Raw genomic sequence first — 25,687 nt, 5'->3', positions numbered from 1 at the left:
ATGGCAGCATTACAGAAAAAACACAGACCACTGGGTGGACTTCCCTACAGTGTCAAAGTGACAGGTCATCACGCTACTGCTGAGCAAAATGATCCTCAGGGGCTTGCCAAGCTACCTCCACCACCTGGTCTGAACTCTGCCTCCATCTGTGCCAATCAGACCCTCACATCCCCTCATCCAATTTTACCTCCACTATTTTTCAACACTTAGACTAGCTGGGTTGGCTTCTAGCTCTTTCCTGAATATGCCACCTCCACCTCCACCACCTGACTCTAACTCCTGTCTGGCCCTCATGCCAGGTGTGTCTACACTCCATCCATCTTTCACCTCTTGCATCTCTCCTGATGCTTGCTCTGCTTCCCAAGCCCACAGGGACTTTGCCCTCATCTGAACTTCTTCACTGTCCAATGTGTACTTGGTGAACAAGGAGGTATGAGGAAAAGCTGGTTGGGAAACCCACTCCTTGAACAGTGATGATTGGGTTGGGGGAAGAGTTCAGCACCCCTGGCTTACTATGAAAGCTGCTGCTCTATTAGAAGGTCTGTCCTTCCAGGCAGGGCTTTACCTTTTCCATTTGCAGCCTTAACCTTAGCCCCTTGCTTGACACCTAACACTGAGTAGGTCCTTAGTAAATACGATTTTTGAGTAAATCAGTGAACAAAACTGTAGCAATCTCATTCCACAATTCACTAACTTTTCAGCTGCCATTGGTCTAGCAAACTGCTGCCCCAAAATAGCCACAAAAGTTTATTGCAGCATTGAAAAACAAGCATGAAATATTCTGATCCCATTTTCACAGCCAATGGCAATAACCTGAACACCACATCCCTGGTGAATTTTTACCTTGGTTTCTCGAAGAAGAAACTGCAGGTCCCGTCCACTGAGGATACCATGGTTTTTCACGTAACTGGGAATATTCTTTGTGCTGGAGCCATAAACAGTTGCATGCACTTCCATGTATGTGTGAATAATGTCCAAGTAGATCTTCTTATTCTAAAGAAGAAAACAAGCAGAAGACATTTCTCTTTGTCTTTCATTTGCATAACAACCTGTATCATGGACTAGAACTTCTAAGACTAGAGGCCACAGACAGAGTTCTTAACTGGAGATCACAAGAATTTGGCAATCAAACTGCTAAAATTTCTTTGAAAAGTAATCTGGCTGGACTTTGAGGACATAAACAGTCATATGGCCATTGTATAATTTTTTAAGAAGAAATACATTATATGGCAACATATTACTGAATGCCAACTGTATAATTTTGCAAGAAGAAATACATTATATAGCCAACTGTTTTGAAATATCATCCTTGCTTTGTAAATTACCACAGACCTAACAGTTGATTTTGGCTCTTCCTACCTCTAGGAGAGGAAGTTTGGGGAAGGACAGCCTGGGGAAGGCAGTCAGTTGGACTGGAATATTTACCCAGAGATGCTAAGCTGTCCCAGAGGAATACAAACATCCCCAGCTCTTGCCAATGTTTCTAGTGATGATTAACTCATGTTGTCAGAACTGGATCCCACCTAATTCGGGATCATGGGAAGATGAGAGTTTCTCACAGCTGAAGAGATAATGAGAATACTCAGGTAGATAAAAGTAGAAAAAGAGAATAAATGTAAATTTTGATGAGCCCTGAAACATTCCAGAGTAATTTTACTTATACTATTAGAAGCACAACCAAACCCCTCTTCTTGAATTTGTAGGCACTGAAATTTGAGGCACGTTTTCTAAATCAAAACCACTTGTGAAGTGGAAGCAAGTTCACCTTCTTTACCTCTGTGTTTCCCTGTGACTAAACTGTACAAGCTGGGGTTTGTGGGTTTTTCTTTTCCTTTTTTTGGGAAATTTTCAAAAAAGTCAAGTTCTGTAATGTTTTCCAGTTGTATAAAAGTGGGACAAGGTTTCCTCATTCTAAGCCTGTTTTCAGACACTCCAGGCAAATCTAATAATAGCTGGGTTTGTGACTTAAGACCACAAGGGACACAGGGGTGTGGTATTAGCAGCCACAGAGTCCAGGGAAGCCCGAAGGCAGGCTCTAAATGAAGCGATTCATGATCTGGTCTCTGCCATTCACTCCCCTAGTGATATTACAAAAGACACTCAACTTCAGGGGAAACATTTCAAGTGATGTATCAAAAGTCTTCATGACTGGGAAAACTGCACAGTCCACGTTCTTCATTTCATGAACCAGGATGACTTTGCTTGCAATGAGCAAGACCACACTTGCCACCCTAATGTATGAATAAAATGAACAGTGGGACTGAAAGTTTAATTCTATGCCGTGTCTGGTACGGCCGCAAGATGCTGAATTCATTACCTTAGAAATGTATACTTTTAAATTAGTACAGAAGCTTACACCTACCTGGCATATGTTAGTTTGAAGGGTTCTAGGATATGGTTCTTGTGCTAGATGTATGTGGTAACTCCTGCCCGCACCCACAGCTCCTGTTAAGTAGGCAGGGGGCTCTGTTACCCTGTGCCCACTGCTGGCTGCTAACCTGCCCAGGGTGTGTCTGACCTGAGGGGACCCAATCCTAGGCTGGCCAGCAGCCCAGGAATGATGTAGCAGGCTCAGGAAGGCAAGGGGAGCCAACCAGATGCTCTCTTGGGAACTCAGAATCCTGTATACAGGGAGATTACTGCCAGATGGCCACTGGCTTTAGAGCAAAAAGGTCATTTGAGCGTTGGAGTCTGGGCAATTACGAGCTAGATAACAAGTTTTGAGGAAGCTGGTTGCCAGTTTTGGTGGGTGGGTTGGGAAAAGAACCAAGCAAAGGCTAAAGGAGAGGGGAAGACACAGACAGCCGGTAATAAGAGGGACCCAAGAGTGTGACTACAACCAAAACATCACCACGGCAAGCATGACACAGAGAAAGAAAGAAAAAAAAAAAAAAGAGGAATAGAAGGAGAAGAAGGAGAAGGAAGGAGAGAGAAGAGAATGGGAAAAGAAAGCAGAGAGACAGAGGAGAAAAAACTAGGGCCTGGAGCCACTCTGGTTCTTATCCCACCCACAGTGGTTCCAGATCCTAAATTCCCCAGGTCCCTCTGGATCCTTATAATAAACACAGCTCTCCCCAGACCCCACCCCATATTTTTACTTGAGTTTCCCTGTGTGGATTTCACTCATCTACAAGGAGGCCTCTTGGGACATCTTGCTGGCCTTAAAGCAGGAGTTGGGCGGTGCAGGTGGGGACAGGCATCTCTCCTTTATGCAAAAGGAGGCATTTCACCTAAAAAGCCAGTTGCCAACTAGTGAAGATGGGTCAAAGCCCCTAGGCTATGTCTGTGGTGAGCTACGGGGCAGACCAGTAACTGCCCCATAGCTCATTTGGGGCCATTTGGTTCCTGTCCTGGAGAAAAATATCCACTGTAGACAGACTCAAGATTAGGGTTCACAGACTAAATGCCTGGGAAAGTAACAAGGTACTAGATTATATAAGTATTGCCATTAAATCCCAGAAAAGCCTGGGGTTTCTTGAAGTATAACAAGGGGGCAAGTTCAGGCAAATATAAAGAGGTATATGTAAAGACTAATAAAGTGTATGAACTTACTAACTTTTAGGCATGGTAAAATCCAAAATTAGAGATTACCTTCAGAAAGGATTTACCAATTTCATAAACGTGAAAATCCCAACAGCTGATTAGAGGGAAAAAAATGTTTCAAGCCTAACTTTAGCCTTTGACATTGATGTAACAATTAGATACTTCTACCTCAGGTCTCTTGTTACCACTTCTAAGAGTTCTGAGTAGAATCCTGGTGCAGATGAACCACGCTGCCTATTCCAGGTAAAGGTGCCCCAGAAGCCTCTCATACCAAACTCCCAGCCAAGTACCTACACCAGATTTGCACCTGTGGTTCTGTCCCCTTCAAGCTCCATGGACACACATGTCGAATTAGTCACACAGTCCTGTATATTCTGCCTCCATAATATCAAATTGGTCTCCTCTTCTCCAGGATGGAAGGGTCAGTTCTTGCCATCAAGGGGCTCAAAGGATCCCCTTCTGTCTTCATGGACACTCTTATCTTTTGTGTTTAAGATGCAGGATATTCAGGATTTTTAAAATTAAAGGTGTCCTTGTCTGCCTTTCCCCTACACATGGGAAGGCTCAAAGTGGGGAGGGGGTTAGAGGTAAGAGACATTTTCCAGCATACACTCCCCCTTCCCTTCCCTTACTTTGGTCATCCAGGCCCAGGGTGAAGGTGACCATAGGTGACCACCATAGACCTGAATGTCCCACTGATCTAAGAACTGGATCAAGATCACTTCTTAGAAAGCTTTCCTTCTCCAACTTAAAAGACTAAGGTCAAAGAAAATTATCTGCTCTAAAAACTTTATCACCAACAGATCTCTGGAGATGCAGTCAAAAAGGGCCTGCACTGAGTATCACATCACAGCATGCAACCACCTCTGTTGCCCAAAGGTTCCAGCTGAGCAACCAGCAGTCCCCCTAATGCTTTTATTCTCTAGTTCAATTTAAATTCTCATTAAGAACAACTGATCTAACTGATTAAAATTTAAATCTACCTAAGCTCATTTGAGGGGAGGAGATGCAAAGGGAAAGGAGAGCACATGCTGGAGTCAATGAGCAGTGTTGTCAGTGTCTCTTCAGCTGTTTATGGTTGTAGCTGGAGGCAGGTACATGTTCAGAACCAGTCATAAGAGATTTAGAGCTTGGAGAGAAAGCTTTAGAAAAACAATTCCATCTACGCAACACTCCTGTAAGTCCACAGCAGCGGGGAGTGGCAGAATGCAGAACTAGAGAATCAGAAGCTTTCCCCAACTTATTTTAAAACATTTTTAAATTGATAATAATTGTACATGTTTATGGGGTATACGTGATATTTCAATACATGCATACTACATGTGATGATCAAATCAGGGTATTTAGGGTATCCATCACCTCAAACATTTATCATTTCTTTGTGTTGGGAACATTTCAAGTCCTTTCTTCTAGCTATTCTGAAATAGACAATACACTGTTGGTAACTATAGTCACCCTTGTCTACTATTGAACACTAGAACTTATTCCTTCTATCCACCTGTATGTTTGTACATTAACTCACTACTCTTTATTCCCACCTACTCCTTTTCCCAGCCTCTGGTATCTATCATTCTACTTTCTACCTCCATGAGGGCCACCTTTTTAGCTCCTGCATAGGAGTGAGAACATTTGACACCTGTGCCTTGCTTATTTCACTTAACATAATCATCTCCAGCTCCATCCATATTGCTGCAAACTACAGACTGCCATTTTTTTAGATGGCTGAATCGTATTCCATTATATACACATTTTCTTTATCCATTCATCTGCCGATGGACACTCAGGCTAATTCCGTATCTTGGCTATTGTAAATAGTGCTGCAATAAACATGGGGATGCAGATATCTCTTTGATCTCCAGCTTCCTTTGTAGCTGGTGAATTAGGGTATAGGAATGTTCTTTGGTGAATGGCAGTATCCTCCCCAGTAACACCCCTGCTCCCCACTGCAGACACACATATTTCTCCTGGACATCATTTCCCCTCATTCACGCAGCACCTTATGACTTGTCATTAAAAAATTCTGCAGCTCAGCCCAAAGTTGGCTCCTCCAGGGTGAACATCTGTGAGTCTTAGGCCGCAGTAGTCCTCCCTGGGAAGTGCTGTCAATCCCTCTGCAGGGTGACAAAACCAGGCTGTAGAGGCGAGCATGTGTCCCACTCCATGGACGGCAGAGAAAAATTTAAGTCCTACAGAGAAGGCCTAACAGGACAGAGTGGCAGGGTCTCGGTCCACAGCTCAGGTCATCCAAAATGCTGGGCACTGGAGCATTTTCAACTTCAGATTTTTGGGAATATGGATGTTCAACCAGTTAAGTATTTGCTAATATCTCCAAATCTGAAAAAATCCAAAATCAAAAACACTTCTGGTCCCAAGAATTTTGGATAAGGGATACTCGGCCTGTAGCAGCTTCTCCTCTTTCCCCACAAATATGGAAATTGGCCCGTTACATGGTTTTACAAACATACAATAATGAATCCTATTTTTTATTTAAGAAACACAAGGCCACAGAGTATGCATTGACCAGAACCAGCCATGGGAGTCCTTTACTGTTACTGTAACGTAACTCCTATAAAGGTTGAGGCTGGGGCTGTCAACTGCACAGAATGAAAATCTTGTAAACCTCCCTCCACTACAGGTCACCTCCATTTGCTCTGCCAGCCCCCTCCTGCATGAACTGCTATCGTAATGTCTGGGCTGGGCTTGTTGTCTCAACAGTGGCACGCTCCTTAGGAGCCCTTTCAGATTGCCACTGCTCCTCTCTTTTTCAGTCAGTGCTCACACAAACCAGGCTGCCCTCTGCTGCCAGATGGGGAATAAGCTTACCATGGGATGGGGTGATGGGGTCCTCCTTCCTAAATAGCATCGCAGAACTATAGGGGCCTTAGAAATGTGTGAGGTGAACCAAGATGGATGGGAAACAGGACACAGGAAGGAGCAGGGCAAATAAAACCCACCTCCTCTCTCTCCTCCAGACTATTCCACTATTCCAAGGTAGAGCTCCTCCTTGCAGGCCTTTGGGGAGAGTCCAGGTAGCCCAATGTGCTGCTGTGTCTCTGTGGCCCCTGGTGAGGCAGGAGCCAGCATGGTCAGACACACCGTCTGTTACCCTGCACTTCCCTTTTCCTTCATCCTTGCTGCCCTGGATTTGCAACTCCTTCTGCAGCAAAATATTGGTACTTTAGTCTTTGTCTCAGGCCCTGCTTCCTAGAGGCTGTGGGCTAAGACATTGTCTGTAGGCTCTCATTCCTTCAACCCATCCTCCTTATTGTCACTAGTTTTCAAAACTCAAAGTTTTGTTCCCCTATATAAAGAGCTTCCCAGCACTGCACACAAGGCCCTTCACAATCTGGGCTTCTGCAAGCTCTCCAGCTTTAATTCCAACTATTCCCTCTGCCACCTGCTTAAGGTCTCTGTCTATACTTAACTTATCCCTCATTCCCAAACCTCTCCTGCTGTCTCACACCTGGCCTGCCACTGCTAATGCCCAAAAGACCCTTCTCTCCTCCCTCCTTTTCTTCTGGATGGACTCCTGCCTCCTCCTCCTTTACAAGCAGGCAGTCCTGGATCCACCCAGGTGAAGGTCATTGCTGTCTCCTCTGGGCCTTAACCATCTTCCTGCTTGGGCTGCACTGTCACTGGATGTTCCCAGATGGCTGGAACTGTGAACTTCTCCAGGGCAGAACCAGTAGGCTCGGCAGAGGCCTGGTACAGGGCGAGCGCTCAGTAAATACATACTGGCTGAGTGAAAAACACAAGGAGGGCAGGCACACAAACCACAAAGCACTTATGGACTTGTGGGAAACATGGATCTCGGGCACGGCATATTCCTTCACTTTCCACCTGCTTCCAGCAAATGAGCTTAAAGTCCACGACTACCTAAGTGTGTATTCTAATAAAACAAAAATAAAAAGATTTGTAAAACTTAAAAGGTATATTTTATAGTTGATTCATCCTCCTTCTTATATTGCTCCTAAGTACCACATTCACTTAGGAACTGCAAGACAAACAAAAAAGAAAAAGAGAGGAGAGAGACAAAAAGAAACTACCTCATCTGCTTGCTCCTGAAGTCTAAAATTCAACAAAGATGAAAAATTCTTTTATTCCAAGATTGGAGGTAAGTTCTAAAATGCAAATCTCTGTGAATTTCAGCAGTGTAGCAGAAAAAATTTACGTTTCAGGACAATTTCAAGTCTCTGCAGTCCTTGGCCTGTTTATCTAAAGTAACCACCCAAGGTCAAGGTACATATGTATGGGGTGGTCTTTACTGTGTCCCACTCAAACCTTGTGGGGCTCTGAAAAACCCTTGGAAGCTAAGAATCTCAAAGCCTGTTCACCTCTGCCTCTTCCTTCCCAAACCCTTACCTCTCTAGGAGAAAAAGATGGTGCTCAATGATTGCAGTGGCACAATAAGAGGAACCTTGCTGTCTTGTTTCCAGCCCAGTCTGTGGTCCACCTCTTGGTCCACAGGCACTAAAAAGAGGGGAGTCTGCTTCCTTTCATGTACTGGCCTCCACATTTAGTCTTGGCTTGAGATCCTCTGGTATAAATTAGGATTCATCTTGGGCAATGGGTCTCAAGTATGATACTGAGTGGCTCTAGAATTTGCCTATCTGGGGGAACGAGCGGGAGGAAAGAACAGCCACACTTTACTTATTATTCTCTACTGTCCAATTAGGTGAGAATTTTGGTTTCAGGTCCAAAGACAGACATAGGGAGATTTCTGAGGCTAAATGGGTGGTACAGAAAGAGCAATCAGTCCTGTATTTGCAACTTGATGGCAAATGTCTCATCTATAAATAGGAAGTAATAGCACTTCATGGTTCTTTTAGACAACTATTACATGTGCAGTGCTGAGCCAGCACTGGGAATAAAATGCATTTAAAATATGTTTAAGTATGTACCCTTGCTTTTAAAAACAAGGTGCTAATACTACTCCAAAGCCATAAAACGGGACAAGCTAGACATGAGAGTCCTGAGCTGGCTAGCACCTTCACATCACTGCCCATGTGGAACCAATGCTTATGCCCACTCTGCATCTCTCAGTCTGAACTGGTCAGTGTGGGTCTCTATTTTCCAGCCCTTTGTTTTTCAGGATTTTCTCTGCCTTAGCACAGAGCTTTCTGCCATTTAACAAATGGCTCTTAAAGGACCCTGGGGAACCACCAGCCAGTTTGTGAAAACAAGAAACCCTTTGGCATGACCTCCTTTCTGCTTTAAGAAGGGCAGGAGACCTTCAAATTGCAGAGCTGGTTTCTCTTTTCCTCAATGCAAATGCAGTCACTTACGGATAATGATGTTCCTTCATCTACTCTGATTGGCATGGTCCTAAAGCAACAAAGCCCGCCAGCTATACTACCATGCAGAAAACAGGCTGGTAGGTTGAAAACACACCACCACAGCCCAAATGCGTCAACAGACTCCTCCATGAGCTTTCTGTTTTCCACCTATCTGAGCAGTAACCACAGAAAACAGACTGTTTAGTGACAAAGAGGGCTGTCACAGTGGAAGGTTTTGCCTTGGCAAACTGAAATTGCATGTTTTATAGAATCCCTAAAGGGTCAGGAAATCATGGACTGAATATCCTTTCCTGAAAGGGAGGAGGAGATACCTTGATGAGCTTTGGCCAGATACTGTTTAAAGGCAAGGGAGAAGTGTCTCCTATTATTACAGGACCATCCTGTGAGAGTTGTCAGGGAAGAATTTTGGAAAACTGCATGGTCACACTGGCAGTAGGTGTGATGGGGCTTCCTCTGACAATTAAACTGAGGCCCCAAAGGCCAGGAACCAAACCACAGAGGCCAAGTACCACCCAATCACATCAGTAAAGAATAAAAATAATATGAAAAATACAAAGTAATACATTAATATTTTTAAATCATTTTAGTGTATTTCTTGGTAACAAGAAGAAGGAAGAATTCTATCTATATATTGGTCTCTCTTAGTAAGGAATAACATTTTGTGTTTTCCAGTATTAACTGTTGTAAATCTGTGAGGGATTCCATCAAAGAATACTCTTCATATATTCATGTTAAAGGACAGTATTAGCAGATGTCAATTGATCTTTACTCAGTTGATCAAGTTTTTTTTCATATGAAGCAAAATATAAAAATAAGAACACACACAGTGACTGGCAGAACACAATTTCTGCAGGCCAGGATAAAAAGTAATTGCTTTCTTGTAATTTCCAACTTTTCTACTTGTAATTATCTTACAACCAAGGGAGAAAGATAAGACCTGTCTGCAAAATCACATTTGGCAGCTTCCAATGGGCACGTCTCATATATAGTAATTATGTAGAAATCTGGGAGGTGGGATGAGTGGAGAAGGCCCAGTTTCATTGGAAAACCAGAAAGGGAAAATGGTGTGTGAGGCAGGGCCCACTTCTATGGTATGGTACACACCTTTACCTTTCATCCCAAGGGCCTTACCTTCCTGCCAGCCTCTCACAGTTAGGAATAAAAAGGGCAGCCTGAATTCAATGCACCACACATAAGGAAGGAGTTTATACTTCACTCAATATGCATGTGCTTCTCCCTGGATCCTTCCAAAGCAGCAGGTGGTGGGGGCGGGGGTGGGGTGCAACCAGGACAGCTTCATTAGTTTGATTCTGAATTACATAAAACACGAGACCAGGCCACCATGTTGTGGAGAAGCATGGTGGCACAGAGTCAAGGGCTGAAACAATTTCACTCAGTGCTTCATTTACTGTAAAATGATTAATCATATGGTTCTAGAGTAGTATTTGGAGATGTTGCTCTCTTCGAAGCCCCAATAGATAATAAAAGGCACCTCTCTGGGGACACCAGGACAGCCAGATTCAGGCAGGTTGCAATGCCCCTTCTGGTGCCATCCCAGCTCTTGACTTCATTGTCTGCATGGGGGATGACAGACTCCAAATAAGACATAATTTAATGTCAGGAAGCTCTCATTGTTATAATAATTATACGCAGGGTAAACAGCACTGCTTCAAAAAGACGAGACTTTTTGAAGATCCTTATGCTTGGCAGCTGTTCCCAGCAGTCTCACAGAAGGGGTGGCATTAATTACTCAGAGTGGAGACGGGGGAGACTTGGTCTCTGTCTGTAAATAGCCTTTACACAGGCAGGCCAGCCCTCCCACACTGATCTGAGGTAATCTGGCCTTTTCTGGGGCCCTATCCATATTTGTGTAAAATTTAGCAGGCAGTTTGGGGTCAAGAATGAAGTAATCTGTGTTTTTATTCCAGTTCTCTGACTAACTTCTTATGGGACTTCGGCAAGTTCCCAAGGTTCAGTTTTCTTATCTGTAAAATGAAGGAATATTAAACCTGCCCTATTATCTCACGTGGGTGTTCACGGAAACAAATGAGATTTTTAAATTATTATGTGAAAGCACATTCTTTCACAAACTCGCTGTCCCCAAGGCTCATGCATCTGAAAGAGCTCTACCCAGCACTTAGTTATGGCTGAGATTGGGCACACCATGGACCTCAGAGGATGCAATGCCTTCGTGTGGTGTGGGGCAGACCCATCCCTCACCAAAGGGCTTTCTGTCCTAGATGCTGGGCCCACTGACCCAGGGGTGCCCCCTCCTGGGTGGGATGGCGCAGGCTGGTTTCCACTATGCCACATCACTAAGGTGCATTTCTAACTTTAAGCTCTAGTTGTAGGGCCGTGCTTGCTAAATTTCCTTGCTGAGGCAACTCAGTCCCGTGCCATATGCATTAATACCCACGGCTTCATGATGATGGATGTGACCACTGGTAATAATGCACATAATCTCTCCTGTCAGAATACCGAGTGTCAACACGCTGTTGTTGTAGGCAGGGACTTGACATGTGACACACCAGGCCACTTAAAACACGAGACTCTCTTGGGCTCCTTCCTTCCCCGCTCCCACCAAGCTAAGAACAAACTTCTAAATTCCAGGAACGATCTCTTTGTGTTTGAGGTGTACAGATTGAGATTCTGATTCAGGTATAGCAGTGTAAGGTCCCTTTAAAGGACAGCTGACCACCAGGCTTTAAATGAAGAGCTGATTTTTAAGACAGAAGCTAAAAATATCCTCTCCATCCCTCTCCTCAAAATAAATCACATGCCTCTTGAAATTTATTCACCTCATTCCTGATTTCTTAAAAACATGAAGATAGCAAAATAAAAGTGATCACCCTAATTAGAGTGCCTTCCAATCTAAACTGCTGCAAATAAACATATTTGAAAGGAAAAGCAGCTGAAGTGTCTAATTTGCAAGCAGCAGTTTGAAAACAGGAACAATTAAAATACACTGGAAAAGCAAAGCTGAGGTCTCATACTCATCAATGGTTTCAGAAAATCTCTCACTTTCTACGTCCTCCTCCCCATTTCTCAGGCAGCTTGTGAGTGCTGAAGCTCTGCCCTGTTACCAATTCCAACATGACACACCCTATAGAGAGGTGTGTCTATAAGAAAAAGGGAGAAGGACCCAGAGCCAGGAAATCAGGATTTCGAACTTTGACATTGCCCTTTGCTGGATATGTGCCCTTGGGAAGTGGTTTCACCCACCTGCACCCAGACTCTTCAGGTAATAACTACCCTCCCTCCTGGAGAGGCCCAAAGGATCACATGAAATAATGTGGTTAAGTGACTCAAACTACAAAGGATTCTTCTCATGACTTCTCAACCTTGTGGTTCTATTCTAGCCAAGTCTTTCTTCTCCATCCCATGTCCAGGATTGTTACAGACTAATTGTCTGTGTCCTCCAAAATTCACATCCCCGCTGCTGTTGAAATCCTTATCCCCCTGTGATGGTACTAGGAGGTGGGGCCTGCGGGAAGTAAAGAGGTCACCAGGGTGAAGTTCTCATGGAGAGGAATAGTGCCCTTTTAAGAAGAGACCAGAGATCTAGATCACTCTTTCCACCAGGTAAGGATAAGACATTGGCTGTCTGTAACCCAGAAGAGGGGCCTCACCAGAACCCAACCATAGTGGCACCCTGATCTCAGACTTTCAGCCTCCAGAACTGTGAAAAATAAATTTCTGCTATTTATAAGTCAAGTAGTCTATGGTACTTTATCACAGCAGCCCAAACACTCAGCCAAGGCTAACTAACTGTAGTTTCCAGTCTTTGTTCAAGACGCTCTCTCCTGCTTAGAAATGCCATCCTGCCATCCACCACCCCAGGTAAGACCCCTTTTGAAGAGCTCCAAATGGTAGCCTCTTTTGGATGGTTTCCTCAAGCAGATCACTAACGGTACCACCTACCTCCTCAACTCTCTCAGCACTCAATCCCCATCCCCAGCCAGTGGAGTCCTAATCCTCTGCTTACTGCTGTCTCCCACCTGGTTAAACACTGCTTGAGGGTTCAATATGTCCCCTCCACTTACTTGATTCCAAGCTTCAGTGGGGCAAGGACCTGATCAGATAGTCTAGATCAACAGCATCTGAAGTTGCTCAATTGACACATGCTAAAAGAAATAGGAGTCCAAGAAACAAAGACCTCTAGGGTCTGAAACAAGACAAAGAGAGGCAAAAGTCTGAGAGTTGGCATAAAAGATGCTAAAGAAGAGACATTTATCCAGTAAAAGAAACCATACAGAGAGGTTGGAAATGGCCCACTTCAGTGGAGACCTGGGCCCAAATAACTTGCTATGTTAAAGGAACTCTGCAGCAACTATTTTTACCAAAAATCAGTGACCATTATATTTCACTTAGATTTGGGGGTGGGAGGGTTAGGGGGAAGTGTTTTCAGACAGAATACATATCATGTGACATAAATCTGTGTTTGTTAAGACAGACTCCTCCATGAAAATAACAGTAGACATAGGACAAGGTTAAAGTCTTTGGATCAGTCCTACATTTAAAATAGTTACGGTATTCTGCCATGTGATTTGAATACAATTTAATTTCTGAAAACAAAAGAAATATATATTGAAATCAAAATAATTCCTTTCTATATTTTCTGACTTAAAAAAGATAGCATTAGGAGATATACCTAATGTAAATGGATGAGTTAATGGGTACAGCACACCAACATGGCACATGTATACATATGTAACAAACCTGCACATTGTGCACATGTACCCTAGAAAAAGTATAATAAACAAACAAACAAAAAAAGTAACTGAAGTTGGATTTTGCTTTTGGCATTCGGTTTGATTGGACGGTAGCTGTTTTGCTGGCACCTCAAGCAATGCCTGATCTAAAAAGTGAACCTCAAAAGGGGATGCACGAGATGATCCACGGGGATGCACAAAATAGGAATGTGTTTCTTTACAGTGTAATATTTGTATACCATACATACCATTATTCTACTCTCCATTTTTATCAATAAATTAGTATCCATATATTGAGAGGTCAAACTCAGCATTTTTTCATTGACTTGGCTTCAACAATCAAAAACAGACTGAAGACCCAGTGGCAGTCTGAAGCGTGGAATGGAAGGCTTGCAAAAAACTACAGGAAGGATTGGGAAAAAGTGATGAAACCACATCAACGCCCTGACTGTCCTAGTTATTCACATTCTCAGTTTAGAAAGAATAATTGTCAAAGGAGAATGATATTTTCTGAACTCCAGTTGAATGTGAGAAAGGGAAAGTGAACATGTTCAATACAAGGTTCACAAGAGGAGGCATTTGGTCTCCTGTGTCCTTAACAGAATTTCTGAACTCAGGACCACATAGTTTCTCTCCAAAGGAGTCACCTAGCACTTACTTAGGCAAGAATACAAGTACTCCAAATTTATGATAGGACCAGCTTGCTATAACCTGTATTAGTTTTGATTCCAAATTTATTCAGGTCACCTTCACACACCATTAACTCAGTTATCCACCAAGCCATTAGACACCATATGTGCATGACTACAGGCCTCAGGGGCTCCAAGAAAAAAATTAGTCACCAGGGAACCTATCTAGCTGGTTGGTCTGATAGTTCAGCTGGGAAAGCATACGGAGTAGCACAGAGGCTGAGGCTAAACGCCACTTAGAAAAATTAAAGTGAGAAACAGCCTTCCTTTAAAAAAGGAGCAAATCTGGAAAAGACAGAGGGTGCTAGCTTAGTGCAGATGTTGTCTAGATCTGTTTCCTGAGATGACTTTTCAGAGATTCCCAAGCTTAGTCTTTACAAGCTATATTTACTAGTCAATATAGCATTACTCGTCAACATAGAATGCAATGGACTGGAAAACAAATATATTTAAATTAAGTGAGTTCATAAAGATACCTAATTAGACTATCACTAGCAAGTACTAATGAACTAATGGGTCTAGGCAGTTATTCTTAACGGCTGCTAACATGAAGAAAAAAGCAGGATAACCGGACATTATGTGCCTCCTGATGCCAATACCTCAAAACCCCTTATAAAGTAGCCCTGCAAAAATCAAACCTGGGCTGGGGGCGGTGGCTCATGCACTTGGGGAGGCCAATCCCAGCACTTTGGGAGGCCGAGGCAGCTGATCACTGGAGATCAGGAGTTTGAGACCAGCCTGGCCAACATGGTGAAACCCCATCTCTACTAAAAATACAAAAATTGGCCAGATGTGGTGGTGTGCCCCTGTAATAACAGCTGCCCAGGAGGCTGAGGCAGGAGAATTGCTTGAACCGGGAGGTGGAGGTTGCAGTGAGCTGGAGATTGCACCACTGCACTCCAGTTTGGGCAACAGAGCGAGACTCCGACCACCCCCGCCCAAAAAAAAAATCAAACCTGAATTTGATCAGGCTGCTGTATCTCATCTACCAACTTCAGAAAATATACTGGAGAAAGACCACAGGTATGCAATTAGTAAAATTTAGACTGTGGGCAACCCTACAGGATAAATAACCTGGTTTAACAAATAAGCTCCCGTTAAAGGAGACTTAAAGAATCTACCCAATCACAAGGTATGGATCTTATTTGCATCCTTATTTAAATAAAATGAGAAAATTGAGACAGTCTAAGAAATCTGAACGCTGTATATTTCAATATTAAAAAACTTACTGTTAATTATTTTCAGGTGTAATAGCAGTGGGTTTTTTTTTTTAAATCTTCATATCTTAGAGATACAGACTATACTGAAATATTTTACTAATGAAAGAATAAGATGTCTTGAATTTGCTTCACAATATTCTGGGGGCAGAGGGCAGATAAAGAGGAAACATGACTGGCTGTGAGTTGATCATTGGTGAAGCTGGGTGAGAGGTACATGGGGGCTTATTATACAATTCTTTTATTAGAAATGTTTCATGACAAAATTTAAAGAAAAAGAGTCATCACAGTTTATTCTGAGAAAAGCTTTCAAATACTCCAAGTGGAGAGAAAGAGCACTTTCTTTTTCATTGTCCTTGACTTTTTGGGAAGAGGTGGCAATTTTGAGCTTTAGGGACCTTCCATGTTAGTTCTGTGCCTCCCTTCTACTTATCTTTTGTGCATCCTTCTAAAATCCAAGGCTCTGATCCCCACGAATTTTAGCTGGAGATTTTGGAGTCTCCTGACTTCTCATTATTGGAAGAGCTGTCATCAAAGAATTACATGTAGAAAGCACCCTGATTCTTTAACAATCACCTTATAAGTCACCTTCCATTGGAGGTCTCCATTCTTAGTCTTCTGTTCAGAGGCAAATTCCCATCACTGGACTTTGGAGCTCTTGGGTACACATTTGAATACTCAACCATCTGTGGCTATAAATGGGCAGCTTTCTCCCAATATTCCTGTCTTTTTTTGTTCCCCTACAGCAAACTCTTTTGTGCTGTTCAGAACCAAGTCATTAGGATGATGATTCTTCTCCTTCCCTCCAACATGAGGTAGCATGCAGCAAGAGCTTGCTAGGTGTTTTGTTACCAGCTGCAGGAACTTCTAGCAGAAAATGGCGCAGCCATATTAGTGGGCATGTTGCCTCCTGTGTGCTCAGCTCTGTAGGAAGACTTTACTTGCCTCATTCCAGCTAATCCTTACAACGATCTCAGGTAGAATAGACTCCTGTTTCTGCTTTACAGACAGACAAACTCAGGCCCAGAAACTTGCTTAAGGTCCTCTAGTCCTCTAATAAGTTAGCCGATAGAACCAGGATTAGAACACAGTTCTTAACCAATACTCTATGAAATCTAGTTTCTGTGCTGGTTTGGTAAAAAAAAAAAAAAAAAAAAAAAAAAAAAAAAAAAAAAAAGTATCATACATATCTTTTTATTTTTATTTTTTATTTTTGAGATGGAGTTTCGCTCTTGTTGCCCAGGCTGGAGTACAATGGCGCAATCTCTGCTCACTGCAACCTCCGCCTCCCAGATTCAAGCAATTCTCCTGCCTCAGCCTCCCGAGTAACTGGGATTACAGGCTTGTGTCACCATGCCCAGCTAATTTTGTATGTTTAGTAGAGATGGGGTTTCTCCATGCCGGTCAGGCTGGTCTCAAATTCCTGACCTCAGGTGATCTGCCCGCCTTGGCCTCCCAAAGTGCTGGGATTACATGCGTGAGCCACCACGCCCGGCTCATACATATCTTTTATCTGGCCAAATGGTCTCTTGTGTATTCTTAGTGTGTTAACATTTTGTTATTTTCTATTTTAATCTTCACTCCAACTTTTCCTTATTTTGAGATATCCCATATATACATATTTCCTAAGCATATAGAACTACTTCTCTACCCCTTTATCTAATGCAAAGATATCCCCTTTTCCTTATGAACAGAATCTCACTTTTACTTGGGGCAGCAATAGTAGTTGAAATTTCCTAATCTCCCTCGTAACTAGGAGTAGGTAAAGACTAGACACAGCTTCAGAGAAAGCTCTTTAGAGGGGGCTGCCTCAGCAGAGAAACATACACTCTTTTATCCTTCTCTTCTTGCTTTTGCCTCCTAAGTGAATTGAGGCCCTAATGGCTAGAGTTTCAGCAGCCATCTTGGACCAAGAGTGCCTCTGAGGGCAGATGCCATTACTAAGATGATGGTTGAAAGAAACAGCTGGAGTCCCTAATAACAGACCACTAAAGCAGTGCAATTTATTTATCTTTTTTAAGAGAAAAAGGAAATTCTTTAAGAGATTTTTTTATGGTTTAATCTAATATTCACATGTGAATGCAATTCTTAATTTGATACACCAACCCATTTGCATGTTCTGACTACAGGAAATTTTAATGCCAACATTTGATTTTTTTCTATGTAGTCCCTTGTTTAAATGACATTTCTTCTAACTTCTCTGAGGTCATTCCTGTTTTTTGCTTTTCCTATCAATGTTTTGTTCAAATATTTCATATTTTGTCTCTGACAGCTTCTCATCCTGATGCTGAAGTGATTTTTCCATGGTCCAACTGCAAGCTAATTTTGCACACCTTAAAATAACACATTATTTTACTTTGCATCAAAATTTTTACTCTGACACCTTTTTGAGAATTTGTCACCGGATCAAAATGTTCCCAGTGCTTACTGTAGTGTGATTCCGCCTGATAACAAGGTGCTTCTTACATCTTATCTTACCTTCTGAGATTTTGCTGTTGAATAGCACAGCTTTTTAGTTGTTCCATATTTCCCCACTCTATTAGAACCAATATGACCTTATTTTATACACCCTAAGTAAAAACAAACAAAAAAACCCTGCTAAGTCGATCTTCCTTTCAATAAGCATTTATCAAGCCTAATCATCTGCATTTCTTCTTCCTCCCAAAAATACTCAATATTATCTTCAGTGGCTTTATGTTTCCCTAGTGTCATATTGTCAAAACTTTTCATTTTTTAATTGTCATGCCCTGTATATGTTTCATATGTATTTATAAATATCCAACCTTACGTGTGTACTTTTTAAAAACCATACACATGTCTAGAACCTGATCTTTGAGGCTTACCTTACTACCTCGAATTTTGATGGCATTAAAAACTATGTTGTCCTCTGCCTTCCATTTGTGATTGAACACCCCAGGTCTACTCAATCAGCAGCTGAGGGCTTCTCAAATCAGGAGGCAATATCGAGGGAGTGAGGGGCTTTTGATGGCACAAGAAGGATTAAGTGACTAAGGACATTCTAGTCACACTTTTATTCTTCCTTCTCTTTGGATTTAATATATATCGTGGTATATACATGCTGTCTTGACATAAATGCTGACCTGAAATTTTTAATGCTTATTTGATATCTGCTTGATTTTTTGCTGGTTATTATGAGGCAAGTTTTGCTGCTATTGCTGTTTAATGCATAACAGTATTTGGAGAGATAGACTCAGAGAATGAAGAAAGAAGTACAGTGGGTTCTGCTAAAATGTGTGTTTCTCTAATGTCAGTTATCTCATAGACGAAGGATAAGTAAGAAATGATGTAAACAGAGCACGTAAGTCACTTTGGTTCATACACCATTTTTCTCTAGCACATTATTATTTTGTAGAATCAATAACAGCAGCTTAATATAAGATACATTTACTCAGCTACATGTAGTAATCTGCAGAGCGTATAGTACTGTATACCATGACTAGTTTCCAGCCCAGTATGTGTAGCCATGGCTCTTCCATGGACATGCTTCTGTGGAGTTCTCTTCCATCAGGAAAGGTCAGGTGCATCTTACCCTTCTTTCTATAAACTAAAAGTAGCCTCAAACCATTCCCACCCCCAGCATGCTAATTTGACCTTTTTAAAGGTAAACTTGTATATTTACTATAGTATTTGCTTTTTAGCTTTTAAATGTTTTCACTCTACCATTTTTATTTGGATTGTTATTTTTATAACTGCCGTTGTTCAAAAATGTGTAGATTTGATTTGCAGTGGTTTGGCCCTTATTTTTATCATAAATTCTATCACTTTTAATCTGCAGTTTTCAAGATTTTTCAGAAATGCAGATATCATGATATAGCATAAATGCTTGTACACCAAACTTCCGAAAGGTAAGTGTACTTCTGGTGCCATCAAATGTAAACTTGAGAAATTTAAGTTAAATGTGTAATTGTAGAAATCAAATAGTTATAAAGAATCAATATTTTTTTTAACTGAGATTTTATTTTACTAATATTTTGTGGTTCACAGTTCTAGTAAGAACTAGGAACTAGTAAGAACTAGGAGTTTGGTTCTTATGCACAAAGGGGATTGGCTCCAATGAAGCCAGTGAAGAAAGAACCCTGAAAAACTGAACCAGTTACATTCAACACATTTACTTTCAAAGGCAGGTTCCAAACAAACCCTCAATCAAAAAGGATAGTGGACAGGAAGGAACTTGTAAGGGCAAGAGCATTGTATGCCCGGAGAGACAGAGAGAAAAGGCCTAGGACTTGGGCACAGCGTACATCTGGATGAGCGGATGATGACTCTTTTTATTTTTTTCAAGGGCCAGGTAATAAATATTTTAGTCTTTGTGTACCATGAGGTCCCTATGGTACTCTACCACTGAGGCTCAAAAGCAGCCACAGACAGTAGTAAACAAATGACCTTAGATGTGTCCCACTGAAACTTTATGGGACATCGAAATGTGAATTACATAAAATTTTTATGTCCAATATTCCCTTCTTTTGATTCTTTCTCAGTAGTTTAAAAACATAAAAACCACGCTTAGCGGCCAGGCGCGGTGGCTCACGCCTGTAATCCCAGCACTTTGGGAGGCCGAGGCAGGCGGTGACGAGGTCAGGATATAGAGACCATCCTGGCTAACACGGTAAAACCCCGTCTCTACTAAAAAATACAAAAAATTAGCCGGGCGTAGTGGTGGGCGCCTGAGGCAGGAGAATGGCGTGAACCCAGGAGGCGGAGCTTGCAGCGAGCCAAGATCGCGCCACTGCACTCCAGCCTGGGCGACACAGCAAGACTCTGTCTCAAAAAAAAAAAAAAAAAAAAAATGCTTAGCTCATTGGCTATACAAAAACAGGTGACAGATATGTGGGCTGGAGTTTGTGAACTACTGATTTAGAGCTTTGAGATTAATCCCTGTATTATTAATATAAAAACAACTGGATACCAGCTGCAGAAGTGGACAACAGCAGTATTTAAAACAGCCTGGGGCAGCGAGCAGGAACAAAACAATTTCAAAAGCAAATCTTTTAATGAAGTACAGTTCAATAGCTAGATTAGTGATAAAGTACTTGACTAATACTCTCCTTTCAGTGCTTGATTTAAATTGGAGGCATTTGGCATTTTATAAGAAAAATACAAAGTTCATTAAATTGTGTATTGTTTAAATAATAAGCAGAAAATTAAATGCTCAGATGAGTATGTTAATGGCTAATCACAGCAGTCTGACCTAACCACAGCAGATATCATTGCTCACTGTTTTTTATTCAGAAGAGGGAGAAATAGGTGATGAACTAATAGAAAAAATCCTCAGATGCAGGCAAAGTAAAAAGTGATATCCATATATCACAAACATTTTACCATAAAACTATAACGCTGTCTCTGAAATCTCTTTAAAATGTCAGGTAAGTGTAAAAATACTTGCAGAGTAAGTTAAATGCAGACTTCACATTTTTGTGAACTTCCCCATTATTTTACTGGTACCTTGACTACCCCAAATTTAACAGCAATATTTTAAAAGGACTCGCCTCTATCAAATCTTTCCAAAGCTACCAACTAAGTTTATATAGAAGTGAGCGCTCTTACTTTTCACATTTATATTTCGTCAGTTTATGTGTTAATGATACTACATAATTACAACACAAATATGTGGCATAAACAGGTTTGGTAGTAAACTCTTTCAACATTTGATGTGCACACAGCTCAAGCTGTGGGTGCAGAAATTCATGGTGTCTGTTGGGAGCAGTCTGGCCGCCCCAATGTTCAGTGGGCTGTTGGCCTCAGCAGGTCTGACAAAGGAAATGGTAGAAGTAGGTAACCAGGACTTTGAGAAGTGGACGTCCACCAAGAGATCTTCTGGTCTACTCCCAAACCTTCACAGCAGTGTTCAATCCTGGAACGCCCAAGAATTAGCTGGGGAGGTACAGGCTTAAAAGCTCTATCTAAGTTTGGTTCCCCCACTACCTGTATCAAATCACCTAGAATACTCATGATCCTAAGGCCCTATATTTAGCTTTTCTGTAGCCAAATCCCTAAGGGTGGTACTGCTTTTGACGAGTTCCACCCATGATTTTCAGGCACACGATATTTGAAAAACACTCTTTAAAGAAGCATTCCTGGCAGCCTCAATCTTCCTATTTAGACGCAATAGAAGTCTCCAGAACAGTAGTTTTCAACTTTTGTTGCATACTGTAATCACCTGGGGAGCTTCTACCACAATGTCAGAGATTCCGATCTACTGATCTGGGGCTGGGCCTGGGCACTGGGACTTTATTTTTTTTTTTTAAACAGGGTATTGCTGTTGCCCAGGCTGAAGTATAGCGGCATGATCATAGCTCACTACAGCCTCAAACTCCTGGCTTCAAGTGACCCTCTTGCCTTGGCCTCCCAACGTGCTGGGATTACAGATGTGAGCCACTGTACCTGGCCATCACTGGGGTTTTAATGGCTCTCCGGGTGATTCCAAAGAGCAACAGCTTGGCTGAGAACCATAGCAAAACTCCAGGGGTAGCATTAAGAATGGGGTCAGACACTTCTCAATTCCTGAAAACCCAAACTTGTTTCATATAACCAGGCTCTATTAGAAAAATAATTTTTGTTTTTATTAAGAATATACATTTCAAATGTATTTTTACCATAAAAAACCTATGTTCATGCTTAAGCAGGGTCCGGGAAGCAGCTAAAAATCAACTTCTAAAGAATTACAAATTGAAATGATTTAGAGAACAAACCTAAAGACCAAGTCCACAAAAGCCAATTACAAAATTTGAAGAAGCTAAGACTAAGACTTGCATTTAAGAGCCTGGGCAGGATTTCGGAAAACTGTTTGCATTTCCATGGAAAGTAGGAAGCCAACCACCCTTTCCTGGAACTATAAGGATTCTAATCTCTCTCTGTCTAATCTCTCCTGTCTGTCTGTCTGTCTAGGCTGGAGTGCTATCTATCTATCTGTCTGTCTGTCTATCTACCTACCTACCTACCTACCTACCTACCTACCTATCTTAGAGACAGGTCTTGCTATGTTGCCCAGGCTGGAGTGCCATCTATCTATCTATCTAATCTATCTATCTATCTATCTATCTATCTAATCTATCTATCTATCATCTATCTATCTATCTATCATCTATCTAGATCTATCATCTATCATCTATCTAGATCTACCATCTATCATCTATCTATCATCTATCATCTATCTATCATCTATCAATCTATCTATCATCTATCAATCTATCATCTATCTATCATCTATCTATCTATCTATCATCTATCTATCTTATCATCTATTTATCTATCATCTATCTATCATCTATCTATCTATCATCTATCCATCCATCCATCCATCCATCCATCCATCCATCCGTCCGTCCGTCCATCCATCCGTCCATCCATCCATCTACAGGTCTTGCTATGCTGCCCAGGCCGGAGTGCAGTGGAGTGCATTCACAAACATGATGATGGCTAACTATAATACAAGCAATTGTCCTGGCTTCAAGCATCCTCTTACCTCATCTTCTCAAGTAGCTGTGACTAAAGGAACACACCACTATACCTAGCTATAATAGTCATTATAATCAGGCTATTCTAAATAGTCATTATAATGAGGCAAAATTCAATCTTCCCATGATTCAGAGTTCAGAATTCATTTCCACAAATGATTGCACGGGCTGTTCTATAAGCAAGGACTTCATCGGAATTTGGGATGGGGAGAGGTAGGTGGATTTTAAAAAGAGCAAAAAAGGGGGGCAACTTCTGTCGTTCTGTTTCTCTACGTTTATTTTTCATAGAACATATCACTGTACTATGTATGAATTTAATGGTGTATTACCTTCTTTTTCCTCTTTAGAGTATCAGATCCATAAAGGCAAGCATACAATGTGTTTACTCTTTCATTACCAAACCTTAGCACAGTGTCTGCTCTACAGGTGTATGTACTGTCAATGAATGAAACCAGGTTCTTGCCCTCTGTTAAGTTACAAATTGAATATAACCAACTTGGCTTGGGTGGGCAGAAATAAGAGAGCTAAACAGGACAATATCTGACCATAAGCAGGACAGTGAAAGTAATACTAAATTAAGATATAATCAGAAAAATGAGGGCTACCATTCCAACATGGTATCAGTATTTATAGTCTTTTCTCATGAGATCTTCACAGTGAACCTGCCAGGTAACAGATGAAGAAATGGAAGCTCACAGAGACAAGTGGCTTGCCCAAGACTGCAAGGCTGGGTGGCAAGGGGAGAGGGAGACGGTCTGCCTATAATTCATGTCCCTTTTTCTTAACCACTCCACTTGCATCAAAACAAGGCCAGAAGGGGTGCACTTGCATTCTAACAACAGCATAAAGCCGGGCCAGACTGACACTACTGTTTTCTGTTAAAAGGCTAACTTCAGTGCAATCATAAATGATGAGTACGTGGTGCAAATAAAAGATAGTAGCTACCATTTGAATATTTACTATGCTCCAGAAGAAACTATGCCACGTGCATATTTCTAGTTTATTTCTTTCCACAATCCCATGAGGTAAGTATTACGCCTGTTTAACAGATGAAATTCAGGATGGGGAGAGTCTGGACCAGAAAATGACCTCTTAATCCCTTAGTGCTAAAAATCTCTAAGTCTGAACGACACGCTCCTTGTCTTAGGGAAAGGAATCTTCAAGCAAACCTTTCTTGGGAACTTACTACATGCCAGACACTATACTATGCACTTCTTGACATGCGTCATCTCACCTCTACAGCCCTATGACCCAAGTACTGTTTGTGTCGTTCTTGTTTTACAGGTGAGAAAACTGGGTTGACAGAAGTTAAAATATGCCCAAGGCCACAGGCCAAGTGACAGAATCAGAACAAGTGCAGAGCCATGGCCTAATCCTTTCGCCACAAGAACACAGCTCTCAGATGCAAACCACTTGATTTGTCCCTGTCCATGAGAAGTGCCAGAGTTCTTATCAAGAGGGGATGAAACAGACTTCATGCTCCTAGGACTGGCTGACTTCCATCCAAACGTTCACATTTTATTCTCTTGAAATATGTATTTTGTACCTCCTGAGGCTAGGGCCTAGCTAGTCACCGAGGATACAAATGTAAGACCACTGGGTGCCTGCCCTCATAATGCCTGCAGTCCAGCCATGATCGCTCGCTGGTAAAAACCTCTGTCCCATCAGGGGCAGGACTCGCCCACAGAACCACTTTCTCTGGGCTTGCAGGTGCTGGCGGGCTGCCTCCATCTGCTGGTGTGCCTGCCTAAAACTTAATTCTTTGAACTCCTTATCCAGCTGGCAAAGGGAAGCCGTTGAAAGTTACAGATGTTTCCTAGCAAGGACAAGAAACCGCTTACACTAAGACCTCTGTGTCTATTCCTAAGCTGTGACTCACCTATCTTTTGGGTACTGGCCACAATAACACTTCTTTATTTTACTCCTAAAAGAACAAAGCTGGAAAGGAATACTTGATCTTGGAGATGGGAATACTTGATCCTGGAGACAGGAATACTACAAGTCATCACAAGATGATAAAATATGGAGAACAAAAGTACACGCGTTTCTGCAAGGGACTAAGAAAATATTTAGAAACTGTTTCATCAGACAATTGTTAATTCATTACAGCCAAAGTCTAGACACAGGGAGAAAGAACGGGTATAAGCAAAAGGTGGGAAAGAACAGGGGAGAAGACAAAGTGGGAGAAAAAGCCAGAAGGCCTTGAGGCATCCATGTTATCATGAGGATTTAGAGTAGAAATGACTCAAATTATCCAGTCCCATCACCCACTGAAAGCCGGGGCCCTCAACCACAGCCACAACATAATCATTACTATGTGCCAGGAACTGCACTGAATGCTCTCACATATCATCATCTCAGGTAATCCAGGCCAGGCGCGATGGCTCATGCCTATGATCCCAGCACTTTGGGAAACTGAGGCAGGTGGCTCACCCGAGGTCAGGAGTTTGAGACCAGCCTGGCCAACATGGCAAAACCCCATCTCTATTAAAAATACAAAAATTAGCTGGGTATGGTGGTGCACGCCTGTAATCCCAGCTACTAGGGAGGCTGAGGCTGGAGAATCACTTGAACCCGGGAGTCACAGGTGGCAGTGAGCCGAGATCATGCCACTGTACACAAGCCTGGACAACAGAGTGAGATTCTGTCTCAAAAAAAAAAAAAAAGTAATCCAGATAACCCTGAGTTGTATATGATTAGTGTTCTGATTTAATGGTCGAGAACACTGAGACTTAGATTAGTTAAGTGTCCAGT

General features: G+C 42.0%; 1 protein-coding gene across 7 annotated transcripts in view; it reads right to left on the bottom strand.

Moving 5' to 3' along the window:
* Positions 1 to 25,687, bottom strand: part of MGAT5 (alpha-1,6-mannosylglycoprotein 6-beta-N-acetylglucosaminyltransferase) — a 338,815-nt gene that overhangs the window by 50,793 nt on the left and 262,335 nt on the right. For all 7 annotated transcript variants that reach the window (XM_024243304.3, XM_063712758.1, XM_063712754.1 and 4 more), the window contains one exon: positions 844 to 993. In XM_024243304.3, the coding sequence (XP_024099072.1) occupies positions 844 to 993 (150 nt within the window). The remainder of the gene's footprint in view (positions 1 to 843; positions 994 to 25,687) is intronic.

Source organism: Pongo abelii, chromosome 11 (assembly GCF_028885655.2).
Source record: "Pongo abelii isolate AG06213 chromosome 11, NHGRI_mPonAbe1-v2.0_pri, whole genome shotgun sequence".
In the NCBI taxonomy this organism is placed as follows: Eukaryota; Metazoa; Chordata; class Mammalia; order Primates; family Hominidae; genus Pongo; species Pongo abelii.
This window is presented reverse-complemented; position numbering and strand designations above follow the sequence as displayed.